We start from the raw sequence: 17,578 nt of genomic DNA, 5'->3' as shown, positions 1-17,578 counted from the left end.
CACGCGGTGACGTGTTAGCGGGACTTGAAAGGTAACGCCACCTCTAGTCCGAACTTGTAGAAGAAGTAGTTGATGAAGTATTTGATGAAGCACACGATGCCCACATCTAGGTGTTGGCGCGTCACGTCGTGGAAGATGATGCGAGCAGCAGGAGGCGACAGCTTGTTCCTCACACGGAAGTACAGTTGGTGGCGGTAGATGGTCACCTCGAACGCCAGCAGAGCCAGGATCAGGAGGTTGTGCTGCACATACAAAACACCAGTATACAAAGTCCTTTGTCATTTCGCTACGAGACCCCTGTAGAGCAAAACCATTTCCACCACACTAGGAATGTACGAGACGACCGAACGCATTACATTTGCCCGGAGCGATTGTGGTCTGGACTCACCCTGATGTAGCCCAGCAAGTCGTCGCTCTTTTGCAGGCCCACCCAGTTAGCAGGATCCACCTGACCTTTGTAGAGCAGAGAGTCCCTCATCATCGTCTGTTGCTCAGGGGTGTAGGCTGCCGGCTGTGGCAAGGAACACATTCTCAGGCTCCTTCGACGCCGCCTTGATACATATCATTACGACAATGTCTCACCATGGAGCAGATCTTGGAGTACGTTTTCGGCTTGATGGATTCGAGCTGGTACAACATCTTGCACACGATGATGACGCACGTCCAGACGCTGCACACGCGGGACGCCAGAGGCCGATACTGGCTGTAGGGCAACGCAAAGGCCCACGATGCCAGGAACACGTAGTTGAGCAACGATACCTGGGTGGCGGACACATTGTTAGCGTAGCAACTATTAGCATGTCTCATTTGAAATTGGAGCTGACGACAGGTCAATATATCAACTATTTTGAGCCTTTTTAAGATCAGGTGGCTATCGGGTTATACGTAATTTAGCATACAAACTTCTAGCTCGTTAGCATTTCATTTGTAGTAGCGGCCCACAACAAGGCATGACGTGGAATACTTTTGGATCTGCGTTACCTCCCAGATGGAGACCAGCACCACGTAGCAGGAGACAATCTTAATGATGTGGATCTCTAGCAGCCACCAGATGAACATCTGCAGTTTATGGAAGTACTCGAGGAACTTGAGGAAGAGCACCGTCAGCCGGTCCACGACCAAGTGCCACTTGCTCCTCAGATCTGGAAACAATAGTGACATAAAAGTGTTACCCTGGCTCTTTTGCTAACGTTGTACTTTCGGTTGGACCCTCCTTTGCAGTAGTAAAGATTATATTAGCGTCGCTTATATGAAATTCCATTGGAAATACAATCAGGATCTTTGCTTGGAGTAAAAAAGTACCTAACAAAGCGAAGTGAGTGCTTGAGCTATGCACGGTGTCAAATTTGAAAACGCCACATAAATCTGGCCCAGACAGAAAAATGCGCACTGGCCGAACCACGCCGCTTTGGGAGCGGTGATTAACGGGTGCACTTTGGTTCGTGGGAGTTGCGTAAATCTTTCAGGCGGGATATTCCTCCCTCGCAAACTTGTTCAAAACAAATGAATGAATTATTCACAAGTTTTCAGAAACGTAACGGGGCTGGAAGGACGCCTGGCGGGACTCTCCCCTCCTGTGTTGTGTTTAGAGCAACTTGGACCTGGACGGTATGAATTATCAGAAGCCACTTCAAGCGGCCTGTAACAACCAGAGTCACTACTTTTGTCAAAATAATAATATCTTAAACAACTGCATCAAGTCATTTTTTTTTTTTTTCCATTTGAGGCATACCGGAACTCTGCTCAGTGCTGGATTGGGTCTCGGTGGCCGTGCTGAAGCGCTGGCTGTCGTCGGTGCTGGACTGCCTGGCGTCGGAGAGGCCGCCTGGCTTGGTATCACCCGCCGAAGACATAGAGTCGTCCTTCACTACTACCAGAGTCTGCTCCCCCGGCTCTTCCTCCTTGCTCCGGGACAGCGAGGCCTCAGCGGAGCTGGCGCTGAGCATAGTGAGGTCAGCCAGGCTGCCTTCCGGGTGAACCAGCCTAGTGGATGGTGATTATTATTATTATATACATGGAAGAATATTAGCCACATTACGTTATGCACCTATGAGGATCTTCTATGGCTGTGTGAGTTTGGAAGTTCATATTCATTTTGATGGATTCATTCTAGGGAATAAAGTCTAAAAACACTTTTGCACTTTTTTTTTTCTTAAGGGGACCAAATGCACAAAACTAACCATATATTTTAACATTTTGATTAATAGTTTAAATGGTTCACACAAACTCACAGCACAAAGAACTGACTCTCGGTGAAAAAAATCTTCTTTTTCTTTCATTTTATGAACGTCATGGATCATAAACGCTTGCCCGAGGACAGCTAATAATAAATATTTACACCGAACGGATGTGCATTAATCAGCATCTTCATAGAGCACCATCACAGTTTCAACAGTTCAATTATCTGCAGACATGCTCCGAATTGCGATTTACTGCACTCGTCAAACTGCCAGTTTTGTCCTTAAGAGCCCATAAACACAAGACAGATACTCAAACTGATTCTCCTCGGGCAATCATTCGCTCCTTATTGAAGGAAGTGAAGCGACATTGCAACAGGCAGAAGGGTGCAAAATTCTCGCAGCTTTTTTTTTTTTTTTTTTTAACAAAAATCCGACTTGATTTTTGGATTTACGCTTGTTCAGAAGCGAAAGTTTGGGGGGGATCGGCTGCATGTCAGTCACAAGCAACTGCGCTAATATGATTACGTATGAGGATGCTCACACTTACTTTTGTTGTTGACTTATTTTTTGCTTGATGCTGCTCAGGACAATAAAAGTCACAGAGAGTGAGGAGAGAGAAATTGAGAACAGCATGTACGCATAGAATAATGCAGATGTGCTTAGGTGCTTCTGGGAGGGTTCAGGCTTTTTGTTCAAGTCATTTTATGTCCATGCATCACCTAGATATAGCTCTAAAAATAGTGACGATAAAAAGAAAGAAGTGCTATTTCAAGGGCATGGATGAATGTTTCATGGGGGCTACAAGCACAATGGAAGACACCAAATTTGAAAAAAATTCTTCTCAGTCAAGTAGCCCAAATCACTCGTGAGTTGTGCTATTCCAGGCCGGGTGCTTACGAGGGCTGGTAAATTGTTGAAAAGACATGTCAGGTCAAAAAGAAGGGAAGGAGAGACAGGTTGGAAGATGCCAAGTAGGAGCAAGTCAAAAAATAATGGTTCATTCCATCAAATTGGGATATCGGACATTTGATACATGCCGGGGTTTTTTTTGTCAAATAAAACGCTGCGGACGATTTGATATTTCCTAGTTGCCAGCTAACTTGAAGACACCACCAAGTTAAGTCATCTGAGTGAATTGTGGGAACAGGTGAGATAAGACCCAAGGCGAGAGGGATAAAGGAGAGACTAGAGGATTTTATGGGCAAACCGGGAGGATGCTGATGGATGCCACAGAAAGCGAGCCTCTTACCCACCTATTCGTGATCAGATACACACGCCCACTGACTTTAGCGTGGCTGTGAGAGGAGGAGGAGGAGGAGGAAGAGCAGCGGTGCAGAAAGAGCAAGTCACACAAAGAGAAGAAAAAAAAAAGCAACAAAAAAAGCTCTCTATGAATAAAGTTGAATTAACCAACACCATACAATCAAGTTTAAAGTTACTATAAAAAAAAAAAAAAAAAAAAACACCATCTCAGATCACTCAAGGTTCCCCCGTGGAAAGAAGGACTAGGAATAATCTCCAAGAAATGTACCTATAGATAGTGCTCTCTTCTTTGGCCACCACTGCTTGCAGGTCGGTGAGTTGCAGGAAGCGATCGTGGAAGTAGTGCAGGTGCAGGATGCACACTAGCAAGAAGGATGTAGGGATGAAGATCCTGGTGAATAGCTCGGACACTGAAAACTTCTCCAGGCCCAAATCCTTGAAACTGCACAGAGAAAAAAAAAAAAAGGATTTTAATTGTAGGAGGCCAAGGGGATCAAAGTTGACCTCACCTGTCTTTGTTCTCCGCCGAGTCGGATCTGAACTGGAAGGTGTAAACGGCGATGAGAACCAGCATGGTGTACATCACCACAGACATCCAGAAATATTTAAGGATTCTTCGCCACCACTCGTAGTGCACCTGGGAATGGAAAGGTCTTTTGTTTTTTTTTCCTCGGGGTGTTTCTACTTAATGGACACACACACACACACGTTAATGGTGGCAATGCATTCAATGACACACACGCTCAGGGGGACTGAGCTCGAATGTTTTGGTTTCAGGCTGATTAGATTATGAGGCGCTCAATTTTTACGACGCAGCGATAGAACGGTCAGCACCTCCAGACTAGGCGGGTATTGAATTTGCAATTTGGAAGGAGCGAAGCAATAATGACAAAAGTGTGCAGCCATTTTGTTTGCAGAATGATTAAAACGGTTGTCGTTTGGTTTCATTTCATGAATTTATTACTTGTGAGACAGCGATTTTATTGTCCAAAATAAATTTGTCGTAAAATGCACGTAATGGGTGCCAGTAGACAAACCTGGTAGAGCACCACGCAGGAAAGGAACATCATCATGTAGATGATCTTGTACATGACGATGTTCCCCTCAAAGCTGACGAAGAAGAACATGCCGCCACAGATATAGATCCAGTATTTGACCAGCAGGGCCATCACCAAGTTGCCCAGCACGTGCATGAGATCCTGTTCGTCCTCAGTCTCAGATTTCTCTTCCTCTATGGAAGACACAGAAGGTCAATCACCTCTTCATTGGTACACTCGCCACCTGTCCAATCACCTTTCATCTTTTGCTCCTCCACCTGAACACCTAGGAGACCCGCCTCTTCCTCCTTTTGCTTCTCTAACTTCTCAGTGAGGGTCTGCCTCAACAGCAGCCAAAAGCTCAACAGACACAACACCTGCGAGACACAAGAGAAAATGTACTTTACGTATGCCTGCACCAGACAACCGCTAACGTTTCCTATCTGACAGGATACTTAGCGGTTGTATCTCCAAAAATATACATACAAACCTTGGAGGAAATTGAATGAAAGAGGTTCTTTTTGGGCACGGAGAGTCCCGGCACATGCGTGATGCCCTCAAAGCTGAAGAAGTATTGCAGGACGATCAAGAGGTTGCCGTAGGCCACCATGAAGGGTGACGACAACATGGCGTAGCGCCGACGGTCTCGCACCATCCACAGGATGCAGGACCAGATGAGGAAGACGAAGGTAAGCCACGAGATGTATGTGATGCTCCACGCCTAGTGGACGGACATACGGAAGAAATACGCCATTTTTTTTTTTCAATCTCCCACACACACTTTGAACACGTGTGGTAAACCTTTTACGTTCAGTTTACAATTAACTAGCTCACCATCATGGCGATGAGCGCGCAGATGTAACTCTGCTTCATGATGAAGTGGAAAACTTTGACCATGGCGCCCACGCCTCGCTTGGTCAGGGCGTCCTCACTTCCTCCGGACTTGTCCTCTCCCGAGGGCGATTCCCCGTCTTCGGGAGGAAGGCTCACCTCGTACACGCATAGGTCTTCCTTCTCTGCTGCTATGTGGAAGAAATGCAGTCGATGAATGCTACGAAGTCCTCCCGTACGTGGTCCGGTGGTCATCTACCTGTAGAGTCACCCATGGACTGGTCTCCTTTGTAATGAGGAGTGGCGTACAGGTCCAGATAGCGCGGACCGTTGTCAGTCACCGTGAAGTCAAAGGATGTTCCGTTGGGAGCTAGCACGACCTGATTTGTCAGGGAAGAGGACAACACATATATTTACAAGGTAAGCGGCAGGAAAAGGGAAGGTTTTTTTTTTTCACTTTTTACACCTTATGCAATTTTTCACGAATAATCCCATAACACATAAAAGCAAATATTCTAATGTGCTAAATTATACAATGATGAAAAGTAAGTGAGTCAAATATGTAAGTCAAGAGTCCATGAAAGTAAATAATTCAATTTTCCAAACAGGAAAATAAAAAAATAAAAAGCAAGCAATGCAAATGTAAAGTACAGTAAGAAAAGCAAATGAATTGATCTACAAAAGAAAGAAAAATGCAAAATAATTCAAGCAAATACAGCAAGAGAAAGTTTGTTGGCCCTGTTACCTCAGTTGCACTGATGGCATCCTGAGTGGAGAGCAACTAAGGAAAGAAGATGGGAGAAAAGAGCAAACAAGACACGCCCGGTTAAAATCGCTTTGCCCATTTGCTTGTGATAAATGAAGACGGCTAATTATGATAATATTACGTATGATCCGTTTTGAATCGTTTGTTGAGTGCGGGATCAAACACAATAAAAAGACCCTCGAGTGCAGCCTCAACTTGCTAAATAGCGAAGCCTCACTCCGAAGAAAGATAAACATCATAATGATCCCTTCAGGAAACTGTTTATGAGATCAACGCACATTTTTCTCGTCTGTGCCTTGCCTGGACTCCCACCACATCTGCCTCTTCCTGTTGGCCGAGGTATTTGTCCCGTTCCCGAGCGGCTCGTCTTCCTCGCACGCGTCTTCCTCCTCGTCATCCTGAAACAACACAGATAGTAAGTGAGGATGGAGTGCTTTCATCTCGGATTTGTGCCGGAAAACATGAATCTCTGCAAGATTTCAAAAGAGCCTGCACACAGGGATCCCCCGAAACTCTCTCCTTAGGTGCCATTACGGCGATTCAATTCGGAAACTTCCATAACTACGGCAATATAAAAAGGGTTTGCTTTATTAGTCTAGCCCTTTATTTATTTATTACACTTCATTCGCCGTAATTAAAAAAAAAAAAAAAACGTTATCCGAGAAATTGTAAAATGAACCAGCCATAAAAGAACACAAGGTCCATTACAATCTGATTATTGAACACAGCAGTCAAGTGCGGATTTATGTGCTAACCGCGTTTTATTATCAGGATCTTCTAACGTGAACACACACACAAACACACACTAAACGGATCAATACATAGATATAGCGCCATAAGGCTGACAAGCAAGTATTGAACTTGGACACAAAAAAAACCTCATTAATCTATAACACCATTACAGAACAGAGCAGCGCAACCTTGTACAAACAAAATGGGTCCGAGGTCACTTTCACATCCTGTAGAACCTGTCCCAATTCTTTTGTCCATTGAATTTAGCCGTAAACTTCACAAAATGACTCCTTATTACCGTCATGCATTATAGTGGAACCTTTCCTTTCAAACTTCCCGAAAAGGTTCCTGTGTCACACCACATTTCACTTCCTATAAATGGAAATTGCGCCAATACTTGACTGAACTTACTAATCATGTTTTTCTTGAGTAACAAACAAATATTTATTCCTATTATTTATTTGTTTATGGAAATTAATCTTTCAATTATTATTATTTTTTAATTATTTTATGAAAATATGCAATATATTTATCATGAATAGTGTACGTGTGGTGGGGGCTTACGGTCAGCTGGTCAAGAGGCTCCTGCAGCCAGAGGCGTATGAGCGTGGCCAGTGTATAATAGAGAAGCAGCAGCATGACAGGGTTGACAAAATGGTGCCACTTTCTCTTGGGGTGCACCATCAGCTTCCACGTACGGCTGCAGTCACTCTGAATGATGGGTGACATGCCAAAGTACCTGCAGGAGAGGCTGGACGTCAGGCATGACTGATTAATCCATTGATAATTGCTTTTTTTTTGTGTGCAAAATATCATTTTAAATAAAATTTTTACATGTATGTATTTTTTGCAATTTTCTCAATGATTCTATTTGATTCATAAACTGACAGTGAATCAATCGTGTGTGTGTGGTCCAGATGTGAAACCATGTGGTTGCTACTACACAAACCGCAGCGCAACAGGTTGTCTCCTGCCTCATGCATAATATAACAAGCAGGGTGCTTGTAGTAGAAGCTCTTAAAAGCGCTGATGTCCATGCGTGTGCACTGAGTGGCTGAGTCCAATACAGCCAGCCTGCAGCTGCTTTTGTTGCCGTTTTGTTGCCTTCTTCCTCTCTCAAACAACAAGTAAATATTTGTTGTGCTTTAAACAAGCTCCTGCAGGCTCCCCCCCAAATATTGTGGTGTGTAATAGGCTTAAAAAGCACTCGTGCATTAGGAAGCTAGATTCCCTCTGGGTGTTTTGTGATGAATCAACAAACTTTGCTATGGGAAATGTACTTTTTAATAGTTTCTATACAAATAGTTGGGTTGTGTTATGGATGGATGGATGGATGGATGGATGGATGGATGGATGGATGGATGGATGGATGGATGGATGGATGGATGGATGGATGGATGGATGGATGGATGGATGGATGGATGGATGGATGGATGGATGGATGGATGGATGGATGGATGGATGGATGGATGGATGGATGGATGGATGGATGGATGGATGGATGGATGGATGGATGGATGGATGGATGGATGGATGGATGGATGGATGGATGGATGGATGGATGGATGGATGGATGGATGGATGGATGGATGGATCCTAAATGACCATGTTCGGCACCTCAAACGGAGGACCTGACCTGATGAAGCCGTCGTCTGGCGCGACTGACTCCTGGAAAAACTGGAACTGGTAGAGGTAGAGAACCACCAGATGGCCGGCACTGAAGATGGCCATCAGCACGCACATGCAGCTGAACATTAGCGTGTCAAAAGTGCGGCGCAGAGACCACCAGGTGCACAGGAATAGGAAGATGAAGAAGTAGACGGCCGAGGTGAGGGAAGGAAGCATCATCCCTGGAACCAAAAAAACGTGAACAAATTGGTGGATTCCGGCTAGTGGCTTCGCTGGGTTGATGAGACCTCACCTGTGGTCCCCAACAAGATGGTCACCACCACCTTCCCTGCCGTGGTGATCAGGTTTCCAATGACATCCTTGACTTTGGATGCCACCTTTCCCACCAGCCGCAGGATCTTCATCTTGACGCTCTCCTTGGCTTCTTCTTCTTCTTCTTCCTCCTCCTCCTCCGCCACCTCACCTTCTCCCTCAACCTCATCTTCCTCATCTTCCTCAGCCTCGTAGCCACCGTCTGAGTCCTCCTCCAGCAGGATGTGGTCTTCCAGGCTCAGCTTCTCGTCTTCTTCCTTTAAGTGACAATAATGGACTTAAGCGTTTGTGGTTTTCATACAAGTGGAAAAAGAAGTTTCCAAAGCGTAGAAAGGTGACTGAGCAGTAAAACAAGAAGATCGCACTTGTTCCTCAGCTTGGAAGTGGGCATTATCCTGAGCCATGTCCTCAGGCGGCCTCTTCTGTACCAGACTGCGACACAAAAACCAGATGGCCCCCCCCACCATGCACATGCCGATGTCCGGTACGAATATTCGGATGCCGTTTCCCGCGTCGGCACCTATCACGCTGAGAACACAAAACAAAAAAAAGGGACACAATCCTGTTACACTTGAACGCATCACATCAGTGAGGAAACAATGGCTCTTCACATGGGGATTGTTTCCGTTCATTCAAGTGTTATTTTAATGTGTGCTGAGGTTTTATATGCACTAAAACCAAATAATTAAATAATTCCAACTGTTTTAAATGCACTGTTGTAAACAAGTGACAGGGGGGGGGGGGGGGGGGGGGGGGGATGGGATACCTGGTGCAAATCCAGCACCATATATAATCATAAACAGACTTTTTTTTTTTTTTTATTTAATCAAAATGTGAGTGTGTGTGTCTGTGCAACTACCAAAACGAGAAGCTAAAAGCGGCAGCTACACTAGTAGCGAGCTTGGCGTGACTTGCCGTGATTTAGGGGTGCCACTTAAGGACGATGTTTACGAGGCGTCACGATTGTCCTAAAATGACTAACAGCTTTCCCCCAAACTCTTATTGCAGGCTTTTTATCATCCAAGCTATTGTTCCTACATCTGTTTTACGGCAAATGCAATTCTGATTCTAATGAAACTGTTGACAATAAACAGAACATACTAATCATCGCTCAAAATGTGAGACTTTTTCAGTTAGCGAGTATAAGATTATATCACCCACTAAATTATATAATGGAAAAACCTCACATCGAGACCTTTAATTAGACGTATGACTCAATGTAGTTTGTCATAAATACATTTATTCATCTGGGAAAGCAGAAAACCGTTAAATGAAGTACAAATGACTACATTATACTAAAAATAAAGATAAAAACTAAAGACACTAGCATGTACGTTATTAGAATGTAGGACGAAGCAGCCGTTAAATTTAACGACCACTACTCTCATCTCTCATTGTGCACCATCAATAGAAGCGCTAAATCTCCTATCCTCAAACATCCATCAGATCACGTTGAATGGGGCAACTTTTGACATTCCCGTACGTACGTAGGAAGCCGCAACTAACGGGATCAGTGCGCATAAGCGGGCAGACATGGCGGCAGCCTAACTGGGTTTCGTTTTCATCAGGAGGCCACAGAGGGACACCAAAGTGCTCTTTACCGTCATTGTCAGGTTGTTACACTGCCTGGAAAAGAGGCCCTTTTCCCACCCTTCATTTTTCCTCTGTCATTGTTACGTCAAAAAACGACCTCGGGGGTGGGGCTATCAGAATTTTAAGGGCTATTCTTCAACGTCCAAGACCTTTGGCCCACTCAATTTGCGTAAGGAGAATTTGCTTGTTGCTGACTCGGCCCTCCACCAAAACATGAGTCAATCTGTCTGTTCCTGAGAATGGGATTGCTCAAGTGAGAGCTAAAGCTAGCACACCCTTCATACGCTAAACTACAGAAAAAAATGCCAACACTTAAACACTTACGGTCTTCAGCAAAGTACAATAATGTTATTAACTGACATGTACATTTGCGGTCGGACTTATGCTTACCTTTCAAATCCAATTTGTCTGATGGATTTTTCCCACGCAGAACCTGGTATGGAAAGAAAATGTTTAGTGAGCATGTTTACGAGTATTTCCTACATGCTAATAGCAATTCCACAACATCTTACAAATCATTATCAGCAGTACGCAAACTACAAGCATAAGAAAAGATTCCGTTCTTTGACTTCAATACAGCTCCTACACTAAATCTCAAGGGAAGAAGAATGCCATCTTTCCTTCCGAGTACTTCAAGTGTTCCTGAACGTCACTGCGGGGCAGTGGGGGTCCGTTTCCACCTATTGAGAACGCTCAGACAAACAGGCGCAACTTTGCTGGACGCTACTGTCCCTCGTATTTTTAACACCTTGGGGGCTGTTTAATAAGGCACTGAGGGAGAGAACCACAAGTTAGTGGAGATGATACATAATGCAACGCCACAAAGCACATTAGTCCTGTAAACCGCTGATTCCCAATCAGGGTGTGAATTTTATAAATATGCGGTCGCAGATAGACTTGAACTGATCGGGAAGCAATGAATAAATGAATGATCACCTCATTTGGATTGGTGCATATATTAAATATGATGTACATATGCTACATAAAATGGTCAATTAGACAATATAGTCGTTGTATGGGACAGTTTCTATGCTGTAGTACAGGTTGTAAAGATCATTAAATATAAAGGGGAAGAAAAAGTGTCATGTTGGGTGCATTTCTCCGCTTTGGGGATCGTTTCCTGCATTTCCAGTCAATGCCTCCCTTATCTGACCTTTGTAAATCTGGTATTCAACCCCTTGACACCCTTTTCCTTCTGGCGTTGGCGTAAACAAGGAGTCTTCCTTCGCACTGAGGTGGTTCCCCTTACCAACCTCCCGCCTCTGTCTGCCCCTTTCGAGAATTTTTCCCGTATTTCCTCTTAAAGACGTCGACCGCCTTGAAGGGGAGTATGGCAGAGATACGCTGCAGGGCTCCAGCTGTCCCCGCCGTTCGTCCACTGGTCACCGCCTTTTCCTTCAGAGTCATCCGCCATTCCTCTGTGCTGACTCAACACGGCGTGTGTGTGTGTGAGTGAGCATTTACAAAGAGTTTGGGGCTTTCTGTGCTGTGAACTGTCAAAGACATGGGTGGAGCTGACGAAATGGAGGAGGAGGAGGAGGGGGAAGGCGGGGGCGTCTTATCATGTCCAAACCGTCACGTTTTCACGTCATTTTCCTGCCGCACACCACACCCTTCGGTTGACTGAACACACCACTTGCGAAATACCACATACATAAAAATAAATGATGTGCAATAGTGATGCCAGAAGCCATAATACAGCATAATACTTTACACATAAAAAAATAAAACGCAAAAAATTAAGTTGTCTTATACAAGTAAACTAGAATAATACATAAAAAAACAAATAAATATTATTACCCGAAGATGATAAACACTTGGTATTCTCTGCAGTTGTAAATAAATGTTTTTTAAATGGTGAAAAGGTGAACCTGTAAGCCCTCAATATCCTCATTAATGAATCTAACACGACGATTTCCGTCACTGAGTTGTGTTTATTCATGAGAACGAGTGTGATACATACAAAACAGAAGTGTTGCGTCGAGTGTTCATTTTCTGTGAACGCCGAGCGACATTTCTTAATTACGCTGAGTATGTAACTTCATTTCACAAGATAATCTCTTAATGGAGTTTTCTGCCTTCCTGGCAAATGACTGAACATTTTCATTAAGTCAATTCTGTGAGGGAAGAAGCACTTTTTTTGCTCTTCAACAATTTCAACACGGTAGGTCTCAGCATCAATCACTGCTGCGAGTGGAATGCGTTAGGAGTTGTGGGATTGTCCAAGCACAGATGTTAGGTCAAGTCTGTTATTCATAAATAAATGATTGCCAACTTCTTCGATTCAATGTACCGTAAATACATAAACAGAGACAGAATATGCATTGCAAAGCAAAGAAAGCAAAAGGAAGAAGAAATGCAATCTTTAAGATGCAAATAAGTGAAACAAGACCACATGAACTGAACGTGAACTTCTGCGCGATACTTACAGTTGAAGTCGGAGCTGATGGAGCTGCCGGCCAGGAGGCTGTTGACCGTAATCTGATAAATAATATGCAGGAGCAGGAAGGACACACTGGTGAAGCACAGTGACTGCAGCAGACGCCCTGTGTAGCCTGGATGCACGACAAAAAACCTCAGTCACCATCAAAAACCACCCTAGACAGTCGAGAAACCAAGGCAGTGATGTAATACAATACATGCGTATTTGCCAAGATTTTATTTTGAAGTAGGTTATCGTCATGGCTTCGGCCGGCTTGACTGTCTTCCTGACCATGCACGTCAAATAAACACGTACCCAAGGCATATTTTTTTTTTTTTTTAGACGGAGTACTCAAATTTCTCAAGGGCCTACCTAGAACACCACGTACTGTTGAAAACACGTAAAGTGTTGCACGGCGTGCTAGTTAGAATGCCCCCTCTGGTGAAGACATTGACTATGTAGTGGTTGGTGGTCACACTTAATGACCTTCCCAAAGTTACCCTCAAATACCAGAAAGCTGCCCCAGCTGCACTGCACATGTAAGCGGTTTTATTGCGCAGCGACAGGTATTTGGGGAAAACGTTGCCAGGAGACTGCACAGTCGAACAATCCAACTCCTTTGATGAAGATTCTGCGACAGTTTTTTTTGGGTGTGAGCAGGTTCAACGTTGCACCATTCAGTTTTGCACCACCCTGGCCCAGGTGAAGCTACTGGTGGGATCTGATCAAATCAGCAAGCGTATTCAAACCCGGAGCAATTTGTGCTAACGATTCCCCAGGAGGCGGCAAAGTCTGGAAAAGAGCGCTTGTAAACGAGGATGTGTGGGGAGTGTTTCGCCGCTTTCTGCGAAAAAAAAAGGATCAACTTTGCTTCGGCTGCGGGTGATTTTTCCACATTTTTGTACAAAGGTTGAGTCACACTCATCTTGACTCGTTTTGATTTTTACAACATGATTAAGACACCATCCCATGAGCACCTTTGGGCGGTTTCCCAAATAGAAGGCATCGTCTGGCTTAACAAAAATGACAACCTCATTTCACCATTGTCAAGTATTCCTCTGGAAATGACTAGAATATCCCTAAAATGGCTGATTTCTTTTTGATTTAAAAAAATAAATAAAAATTAATCATGCAAATGTACCTAATGTTGAGTCCGATCCTGACGTGTTTCTAACTTGGGGATGGGATCAGTGAACATTCCTCTTCCCTGTCTCTTTAACTATTGATGAACATGTAAGTGGTCCACTCTGGCAGTGCTGCTCGACTTCCTGATTGTTATTTCAGCTGGAGACGCTCAGGACACTGCCCCGAGATGCCTTTATATATTATTGAGAACCACGGGTGCTTTCTTCTGTGGTAAGAGGTGTTCTGCTCGGTGACCGCAGTCCAAACCGCCGCGCCGAATAAACCTCAGAGGTTGTTTTGAATTCAAAGGAGTTAAACTTGAAAGAATATTAAATGGCATCGGGAGTGACATGCATTACGATGAATGATCATTCAGTCAAGCCTCCACAAAGTTATTGCCATTAATAGTCTCAATATCAACATGTGTTTGCTTTGCGCCAAATCACCGGAGAAGATTTGCAGGGTTCAAGTGGACTCGGTAGTTTCTGTACGCGGCAATGTGTAATGGAAATGTGTTACGTCGTCGTATTATTCTTTCTCGGTGGAGGTAAATAGGTTTCCGAGGTGGTTTGTGGGGGGTCTTACCCTGCATGGTGGTACAAGTGGGCTCGGGGAAGAGAGGAATAAGCAGGAGGTAGATGAGGTAGATGAGGGACAGGACGTTGTACCTGAAGAGACAAGCTGAGGACAGAGAAGACAAAGCGTAATTAAGCTAATGTTAGCATGTGTGTTTATTTCCTTCCGAGTTCAAAACAGCCATCCCAAGAAAGTGAGACTGTGGAGTAGATCACTAAAATAATATCAGTATGTGTATTCATTTTCTTCTCATTTATGTATGCCAAGAAAGTGGAGCGTGAACTGCTAAGCTAATGTTAGCATGGGTGTTGATTTTTCTTGCCATTTACCAGGTATTGAGGAAAACATTGGTACAAAGTGTTGTTTAAAAAAAACATGGACACATTAGATAGCGCATTACTCAGCCAATAAAGCCATTTCCTGTTTAGAGAGTCGAGGATGCATCACAACAAATGACACGTGTACTTTAGTGCAAAATGTTCAAACACTTAAGTGCAAACTTGCGCTTCAATTACAGCCCTTCCATGACTTGCAAGGTAGGCTGGGTGAAGCGTCGCCATTTTCAAGCCACTTTCAAGTTATAAGCAGAGTTCCACTAAGTTTTACTCTATGCACTTATGCAATGAAATAAAAGCATATTCCTCCTTTAAAAGCTGTAAAACCTTGCTTGAATTTATTGTATCAAGCCTCCCTCCTTCTTTTTTCTGGAGGTATGTGTTGAGTCCTCAAGTTCTTTCTTTCTGCTCGAAAATCAACAAGCGCATCATTAACAAGCCTAAAAAAATTGAGTGGACTGCTAAAAAAAACACTGCTTTTATTTATCTTTACACACTCAAAGGTCCCATTCAGCCAACATTTGCCTTGGCTCCCCTTACTGCTCTCACACTGAAAGCCTAATCTAATTATTAAGACTATACAGTACGTAAGCCTCCCACTAACTGCTAAAAAATAAATATCAGGAGCCAAGTGGTTTGAGGTATTTATCTGCAGACGCTTGACTCTATGCTTCCCGTCTGCTTTTGGTGAGTCACTCGCTGTGGATCCATAAAAAAATAAGAATATAAGCGCCTTTTGTTTTCACATATCACATGAAGCAAAAAAAAAAAAAACAGTTGAAGCGGACTTTTGTCTCGTCTAGTCTTTCAAAAAGCCGCAAAAGCTGCCACAAAACCACAAAGAAGGCAGAGTTTGGGGCCAGAAATATAAACGGATGTTAAGGAGGCGCAGCGTAGCACCTCGAGCGATAAGTGAGGAATTCTTAACCGGCAGAAGAACTTTTTTTTTTTTTAAACCAGAAGAGTATCAAGTCACTTCTGTGCAAATTTTAACTTTAAATATGCCTTGAATAGACTTAAAAACACACACATAAGATGATCATTGGAGGAAAAAGACCAAGATTTTGTTGTTTGTCAAGCTAATGTGGCGAATGCCAACATGCAAACTAGCTAGCAATGTTGAATATTAAGTAGTATCGTGCAAGTTTGCGCTTAATAGATTTGAACAACAAACAGTAATGCTTTTATTTGTCTTATTTCAAACAAAAAAGTTTGTAAGCCATGCTAATTTTAGTTGCTAGCAGTTACTAATGAGTTAGTTTCACCATTAATAAACTTTAACAACAAATGTGAGTCATGTTTTTGTTGTTTGTTCTGCTTAAATAATTAAGTTTGCAAGTCATGCTAATGTGGCTAATGGAAAGTGGTCACAAAAGGTCAATAAGTGTGTCTTAGAGATAAACATTGTAAAGAAAATGTCCAATTTCTTTTCATGTCAAGTTTCAGAGTCATGCTAATGTGGCTAATGCAACTAGTCCCTTATCAGTCGCAAAAACACGACAAAACAGTCTCTCTTACGATCAAGATCCAACTACACGGCGATGCTCTGTTATTTGTTGATTTTTGAGAAACAGCACCCAGGAGCTTGGCTTTGCCAGGCTTGTGCTCCAGTCCAAAAAAAAAACCCCAAAAAAACTGTACTACACAGCTGTGGTGGGTGTTCTTTGGGTCTTGTACGTGTTGTGTACATAAGGACTCTACGGCTGTGGGTTTTCAAAAGAGGTGATGCTAGATGGCCATCAGGGAGGTAGGAGGGTTAAAAACAGCAACTACGTAACGCGAGCGACAGTGGCGAGGATGCATATGTGGTGGCGGATGGGAAGGAAGCGGCAGGTGTTTGAATCCCAGAAACAAAAAGCGGTCCGTCGTCACTCCGACTTTGGTCTTTTTTATCACTTGGCTGCAAACGCACTAAACACTGAGAGGTCATTCCATTTGTTTCTCTCTCATAATTTCATTCTTTTCATTCAGACAAGTTTTGTGATTTCATAAAAAAAAAAAAATCTCAAATCAAAGATGAATGTAACAAATACATATATCTTATATACATCATGTTTATCCTAAAATGAAGCTCCCATTGTCACATTGACCTATCCTCCCATGCCCGCTGTATTATCTCATAAGCCGTCCATTTTGTTCATGTTGGCCTGAAACAGGCGAGTTGGGTGGTGGTAAGAAAACTCAGCAAAGTGTTAGAGTTGGGGTTACAGGTTGGGGTTATTACTACTTCGATTATCGGCGGACATTTTCATCAAGGCGTGACCCTCGACAGCCCTTGCCCGATGACATCTTCGCCATCATCGCAGTCTGCCGCCGCCGAGCATTATCCCATACGTTCCACTTTACATTTCCCTCCTCCCCGCTTCCTGTCGGTGACGACGGACAGGAGTGCTCATTTTGCACTCCCAAAAAGACATCAATTATTAAAAAGGTATGCTTACGATAAAAGGCAAGTCAATTCTCTCATTGGCAATCCGCATTAATAATTCATGATGTTAAAACGGCTTTCCACCAATTAATGGAGCCCATGCATGACCTCGCAATGGCTTCTGGAAATAACGATGCAGTCGGTGATGCTTGTGCATTACGGCACGCTTAAAAAAAAAAAAAGATGGGCTCGGACCTTAGTGACTCCTTGCGCATTTGTGGCCTGACCACAAAATGGCTGCTTAAACACCCAAAAGTAAACACCACTTCATTGAGGCCAGGACATGACCGCACCTCTAATGAACCACTCAATGAACAACAAGTCACCAAGTTCAACTTGAAACATTTAT

General features: G+C 43.6%; 1 protein-coding gene across 6 annotated transcripts in view; it reads right to left on the bottom strand.

Moving 5' to 3' along the window:
• LOC125985351 (piezo-type mechanosensitive ion channel component 2) overlaps positions 1-17,578 on the bottom strand; it is a 33,832-nt gene that overhangs the window by 13,446 nt on the left and 2,808 nt on the right. Inside the window, exons 3-23 of one of the 6 annotated variants that reach the window (XM_049748108.2) lie at positions 14,476-14,571; positions 12,773-12,898; positions 10,734-10,776; positions 9,116-9,278; positions 8,731-9,007; positions 8,446-8,659; positions 7,374-7,548; positions 6,356-6,475; positions 6,057-6,092; positions 5,571-5,691; positions 5,315-5,502; positions 4,971-5,201; positions 4,737-4,857; positions 4,481-4,674; positions 3,953-4,080; positions 3,712-3,885; positions 1,733-1,983; positions 982-1,142; positions 583-759; positions 389-511; positions 42-242 (exon numbers count right to left, since the gene is read on the bottom strand). In XM_049748108.2, the coding sequence (XP_049604065.1) occupies positions 42-242; positions 389-511; positions 583-759; positions 982-1,142; positions 1,733-1,983; positions 3,712-3,885; positions 3,953-4,080; positions 4,481-4,674; positions 4,737-4,857; positions 4,971-5,201; positions 5,315-5,502; positions 5,571-5,691; positions 6,057-6,092; positions 6,356-6,475; positions 7,374-7,548; positions 8,446-8,659; positions 8,731-9,007; positions 9,116-9,278; positions 10,734-10,776; positions 12,773-12,898; positions 14,476-14,571 (3,320 nt within the window). The remainder of the gene's footprint in view (positions 1-41; positions 243-388; positions 512-582; positions 760-981; positions 1,143-1,732; positions 1,984-3,711; positions 3,886-3,952; positions 4,081-4,480; positions 4,675-4,736; positions 4,858-4,970; positions 5,202-5,314; positions 5,503-5,570; positions 5,692-6,056; positions 6,093-6,355; positions 6,476-7,373; positions 7,549-8,445; positions 8,660-8,730; positions 9,008-9,115; positions 9,279-10,733; positions 10,777-12,772; positions 12,899-14,475; positions 14,572-17,578) is intronic. The other 5 variants (XM_049748109.2, XM_049748110.2, XM_049748111.2 and 2 more) reach the window with 5 other exon arrangements.

The sequence above is a fragment of the Syngnathus scovelli genome, chromosome 17, assembly GCF_024217435.2.
Source record: "Syngnathus scovelli strain Florida chromosome 17, RoL_Ssco_1.2, whole genome shotgun sequence".
Lineage (NCBI taxonomy): Eukaryota > Metazoa > Chordata > Actinopteri > Syngnathiformes > Syngnathidae > Syngnathus > Syngnathus scovelli.
This window is presented reverse-complemented; position numbering and strand designations above follow the sequence as displayed.